Below are 6000 nucleotides of genomic sequence, written 5' to 3'. Positions count from 1 at the left end.
CAGCTTAGGATGGGACAGGCTTAAATTTTGGAGCTGAGGGCTGGAGGGATGGCTTGGTGCTTAAGGCATTTGCCTGCAAAGTGAAAGGACCTAGGTTCAATTCCCCAGGACCCATGTAAGCCAGATGCACAAGGGAGCACAAGTGTCTGGAGTTTATTTACAGTGGCTGGAAGCCCTGGCGCACCCATTCTCATTCTCTCTCTTTCTCCTTCTTTCTCTGATAAATAAATAAATATTTAAAAAGTTTTAAGAAATTTGCAGCTGAGAACTTATGAAATATCCAGATGAAAGCTGAAAGTGTTAGTTAATCCAGAGATGTCAAAGAGTGCAGCTGTTAGCACAGTGGGCGAGTAGCCGTGGGCGGTGAGGTGGTGGTGTGGTAAGGTGAATTCGTCCCTTTTCAGCTGCAAGTCTGGGGTCACAATCTCAAACACCAAAAAGCAGGACCAGTGCCACAGAGTGTGTACTTTCTTACATTTTATTGTTGAAAGAGCAAAACAAAAGGGAATAGTGCACATCCACCAGCATGAGGTTTTGCCATTAAATAGGACAGAAGTCAAATACATGTAACACAGACCAGCTAAAACCAGAACATCGGTCAGTGAAATAACAACAGCGGTCTGGCTGTGTTTATTTCAATGGGCACACTTCACTCATTGTCTCAAGGAAAACTAGGTTAGGTCTCAGTGGACACCAGTCACAGTTATTAAGCAAGTAAATACGCCGCCACTTCCGTGCCCTCCTTTACTTCTTTATGTCTTCAGCCTCATCTGGCTCTCTCTCTTGATGCTCTCTTTCCCACCTCATTTCTTTTAACTCTTGTCTGTATTTCCGTTCAATGAAGCGCTTCTGATGGGCCATCTGGGGAAAGTTATCTGACACAAAGAGATATATTTTACACTTAATAAAGGATAACCACAAATGCAAGGAATGATACAAAATGAACATGTGCACACATACAAACGCACACATAGCAGGTACAGACTTGGGTTTTGTAACGCAAGAGGCAAGCCATGGTCTTCCATCACACACAAGCATGCATGTCGGGGTTGGCACCCCGAGTCGGAATGTCGGTAGCTGATGTGAAGTGAAGTAAAGGCACCAAAGCACACAGACATGCGGAAACACACGTATGGTTTTGAATGTTTCCAACCAGGTGTTTTAAGCACTGTTCTCCTAGCAACAAGTGATTCTGGGGGAGATGTGAAAGGATTCAGTACACTGGAATTTCAGAGTTTGGAAAAGCTCAACTAGAAGCTTCAAGCAAATAATGGTATCATGTCCATATGTACCTAAAAATAAAGTTTCTGACAAAAAGTAAAACCAGATCAGATGAACAAAAGGAAGCCACAGTGTAAGTCTGGTAATTAATTATCTTTTCACAGTTGGCCATGAAAGGACCGAAGCTGTACCTGCAAAGGAACTCGGAGTGAGCTCGGAGTTGATTAAAGGATAACCATCACTCGATGGCAGGCTGGCTATGTTTCGTTTGACGCCTGCCCTGTACGGCAACCCTGAGGCAATCTGCACCGGGCTTTAGAAACCTCGTAAGCCTGCTGTTGCTTGGGCACTGCATTAGTGCAGCAATGAAGGCAGACACCGAGTACAGCATGAGCAAAGCCATCCATGTGTCCAGCCAAAAGACAGAGACAAGGACTACACAGGGCACATGCCTTCTACTAATGCCAAAAGCAAGCAAGTGGCACTGCTCTGGCTGGAGACTATAGGAGACTATTCCTTTGAAAAAGACAACTCCATGTTTCACACATGAAGAATCAGATCTGAGGGAGAATATGGCATGTTCAAGGAAGCAGGTCTGCTTGTTTACTTTTGTTGCAAGAGTGAGGAGTATCGACGGTGGACCTATCTACATGGGGCATGCTCTGGATTCCTTCTCTCCCTTTTTGATACAGAGCTCCATCTGCACCCCAGGCTAGAGAAGGCACCGGGACAGGGCAGTGGAAAAGCCCTTTGAAAGACCGTCAGTGAACCTCGTGTGTCTGGGAGATGGTGACTTTAAAAATTAATAATCCATGAATCCTTATATTTTAGAAATAAAACAAGAATGAAATTTTATTCCATAAATAATATTCCCCATGTACTGTGCAAATTCAGGTTTCAAGTATCATAAACACATTTTGTTTATTCCAGAGAGGGAGAGGGAGAGAAAGAGGCAGATACAGAGAAAGAATGGGCACGCCAGGGCCTTTGGCCAATGTAAACAAACTCCAGATGCATGCGCCCCCTTGTGCATCTGGCTTATGTGGGTCCTTGGGAATCGAACCTGGGCCCTTTGACTTTGCAGGCAAGCACCTTAACTGCTAAGCCATCTATCCAGCCCTATAAACACTTTTAAAATAAAACCCTATTCTTCAGCACATTCTACTGCATAACTGCTTGAATTAAAAAAAAAAACAACAACTACTATTTGGATCTAACCACTAATAACTTCCAGAACATATCCACAGCCCTTTTCTTTAAGCCTTTTTCCATATCATTAGTTTTCAAAATCATTAATTGCTACAAAAATATCACATTTGGTAAATGGGGGAATGAAAAGGCATTATACACATGCAGTTGTAAAAAAAAAAAAATTGCCCAAACTCCCCATCGCCTTTGGATATAGCAAATGTAAGTTACTGCCAACAGGCTAAATATGGCTCTCAGCCCATTTCTCACTACAGTGTTACCGGACCACAGACTCAACTGTTAGCTTGCATCCTACCAGTGAAGCCCACGGGCTACAGCAGCAGAGCTGAGTAACTGAGACAAGACTGGGTGGCTTAGGAAGCCTAAACATTTACATCTGATCTTTAACAAAAAAATGTTTGCCAGCCTGAGAGATATCATAATTTATTAAACATTTCTGATAAACATGCAGGTTTTTATTTGCTATTATGAACCAACTTGTCACAATCATTCTAACATAGATGCTCTCATTAGAATTCCAATTATTTGCTTAGGATGGATATCTAGAAATGAATTCCAGACCCAAAAGTATAAACCTCAAGGACCTGTCACATACTTCCAAATGACTTTCCAGTGTTAAACAATGTACTCTCATCAATGTTTCTGAGGAGCTCTGTTTCAGAATAAGTGATTTCTCTAGAACTGTTTTATAGCTGAATACAAACACCCCCCCCCAAAAAAAATCAAAATGAAAAAGAAAATCCTCCAAAGACCAGCTTTCGCAAAGTTCTAACTGGAAATTAGTCTCCCTTTATTTCAAACATGACTGAAACGTATGTCTTCATGTATACAATCAATGAAAGATTCCCAACGAAGTTAATGAAAGACTCTTGCCGACAAGCCCATGGGCACCAGGCCTCAGTAGCACTGGCTTCTGCCCCCTAGCCACCCTCCCTGCTCCACAAACAGTAAGCCCCTGTGTGCTGATTCCCACTTGGCTAGCGGCGCTCTTGCCTTTGCTGGAATCTGTGTCCTGGCTGAGAATCCTGGACCACTTCACATTCCGCTCCCCACACTGTGCTCTCTCCCTCCCTCCCATCTCCTTTAGCTGAGCACGTGAGGCATACCACCACCACACTGTCACACTGTGCCCACAGCTTCCTCCGCACAACACAACAGACCTCAAGGAAAAATACCTTGCACTCACACCTTCAATTTGTAAGACTAGGCATCCCCTACAAGGTCCATTATGCAACTGCAGTTTCTTCAACCCAGGCATTCCACTCTTGAGAATCTATCCCACAGAACTGAAAGCACCACTATACAGACATTCATTGTTGATCATGAGTAAATGCACACATACTCTCTATCAGTAATTAAAAAAAAAAAACACTGAATAAAATAGAGCATGCTCACAACAGGAAGTAGTATGCACCCATTAAGAGAAAATGAACTGGAGCCATTCCTTATGACCCACAGGGCTGCACGCGACACACCAGGCAGAACAAGGTGTCGTACTGTACCAGACACATTAGCCTGTAAGCATGTGCAGAAGAATGTAGCCACCAACCAGTTTTATTAAGACAGAGGCACAAAACTAAACACAAGAATATTTGCATGTGCATATTGATGTTTTTCTCTTTCCTCCCTCCCATTCTCCCTCTCTACCCCTCTCTCTTTCCTTTTGGCAGGGTATCAAGTAGGCCTGACTGGTATCAAACTGGCTATATAGCCAAGGCTGGCCTTGAACTTCTAACCCTCTTGCTGACACCTCCCTAGTGCTAGATTAAAGGCATGGGCCACTGCCATGTGCTTTACATAAGATTACAGAAGTGTGGAGAAATACATGGTCAGAAATATGGAGAGCTGTTCAGACAGGTTACCCAGGCAGAGAGCAGGACTCTATGTAAAAGACGGAAATTAAAACTCAGGAATGCCTTTTAAAAATTATTCCTCGTTTTATACAAACCTCACCATCTCCTGTACTGTACTGTGTGTAATTATGACAAAACAAGATCACATTTTATCAGTTCTTAACAATTCTTCTACTTACTCATTTTCTTTCTATAAAGCACTCATTACATTAGGAACACATAATTATAGAAAGAGATAGGCTCACATTTTTCAAGTGCATCCATTGCTGCTCCCATCTCTGCTTGCTGAATACTATGAGACAAAATAAAATAAAGGTGAGTCACAATTTAAAGATTTTCTTTTTCAAAAACACAAGTTATGGCTACATAACTTGATTTTCATTATTAGGTATATAAAATTTCATCTGATTACTTCTGTCACATGCCTAACTGCACAGATAGAAATGTATACAAGAGCATGCAGAAATGTCATTTATTTGCACAAAGGCTGTTTAAGATATTTGTTTCACACTTTCAATACTACAATAAAATGTCTTCCATTTATATTAGGTCTGAAGAATTTCTTATTTAAGTCTGAACATGCTCCATGTAAAGTTTAAAAATAAAAAGATTATATATATATATATATATATACACACACATATACACACACAGAAAAAGATAGGTACAATACAATATAGATTGGAGGGTTCAAAGAAAGGTGACAACATACATAATTCCTTTTACCCAACTTATTAAACATGTCCACAAAGCCCAAGTAGGTAGTGACAAGAAGTCACATGTGGAATATATTCCTGTCATGTGTATCAGGACATTCCATGTCTATATCAATATATGTACTCTGCTGAGATTAAAACTGGACAGACCCAACCTGTGAACCAACTAGTGTGGTTTCTCAAAGTAGCCAAAGAGTCTGAGCCAATGCCATTCCCCTATTCAAGGCTGCGATCAAGTTTAGGCATTGGTTTGGTGGGGACACTAGTCTTTGGGATTTGCTTTGCTATTATGACCTTCAACCCTCACGGTGCGAGTTAGCAAATAGACTGCAGAGTTTATAAAAATCAGATAGAGGCTTCCTGCACACAGACTCACATGAATGACTCTGAAAAAGATGCTACTCATACCTTGGTCCTTTCCCACAGCCTATCCTTTCTCCCTTGAAATAAACAGCCACAGTGTAGGTTCTAGCATGGGATGGCCCCACTGTCTGCAGAGTTCTGATGGGGAAGGAAAGAAAATTAATTACAATAAAAATTTTAGTTATTATAAAATGTTTAATGACACTAACAACAAACCCCTCATACTTGTACTTAGACAAAGGAAAGTGAAAATAACAAGAAGCGAGTAAGTATAGAAAAGGAAGTGGAGTAAGTTTACAATATGCTGACAATAAACCTGAAACAGGAAATGTGTTTTCACATGTGTCCCAAATATGAATAGCATCTAATGGCTCACACTCATGCAATACTTTAAAATAATTTCTAAGCATGTGTATTCCAATGATTACAAAATTAAACTTTTATTACAAGGGTGGGGGGAGTGGAAGGCAGGAGATGGGGTAATTCAGGGTCTCTAGCCACTGAAAACAAACTCCAGATGTATGTACCACTTGTAACTCTGGCTTTACATAGGTACTGGGGAATTGAACCTGGGTGCTTAGGTTTTGCAGGCAAGTGCCTTAACCACTAAGCCATCTCTCCAGCACCTACAAAGCTAA

The 6000-nt window shown here is 41.3% G+C and overlaps 1 protein-coding gene across 3 annotated transcripts in view; it reads right to left on the bottom strand.

Moving 5' to 3' along the window:
• Positions 1-462: 462 nt before the first annotated feature.
• Drosha (drosha ribonuclease III) overlaps positions 463-6000 on the bottom strand; it is a 145739-nt gene continuing 140201 nt past the window's right edge. For all 3 annotated transcript variants that reach the window (XM_045132499.1, XM_045132500.1, XM_004652525.2), the window contains 3 exons: positions 5408-5500; positions 4529-4575; positions 463-875 (listed from right to left, as the gene is read on the bottom strand). In XM_045132499.1, coding sequence (XP_044988434.1) covers positions 745-875; positions 4529-4575; positions 5408-5500 — 271 coding nt within the window. In that variant the 3' untranslated portion in view covers positions 463-744. The remainder of the gene's footprint in view (positions 876-4528; positions 4576-5407; positions 5501-6000) is intronic.

This window comes from Jaculus jaculus, chromosome 13 (genome assembly GCF_020740685.1).
Source record: "Jaculus jaculus isolate mJacJac1 chromosome 13, mJacJac1.mat.Y.cur, whole genome shotgun sequence".
Lineage (NCBI taxonomy): Eukaryota > Metazoa > Chordata > Mammalia > Rodentia > Dipodidae > Jaculus > Jaculus jaculus.
This window is presented reverse-complemented; position numbering and strand designations above follow the sequence as displayed.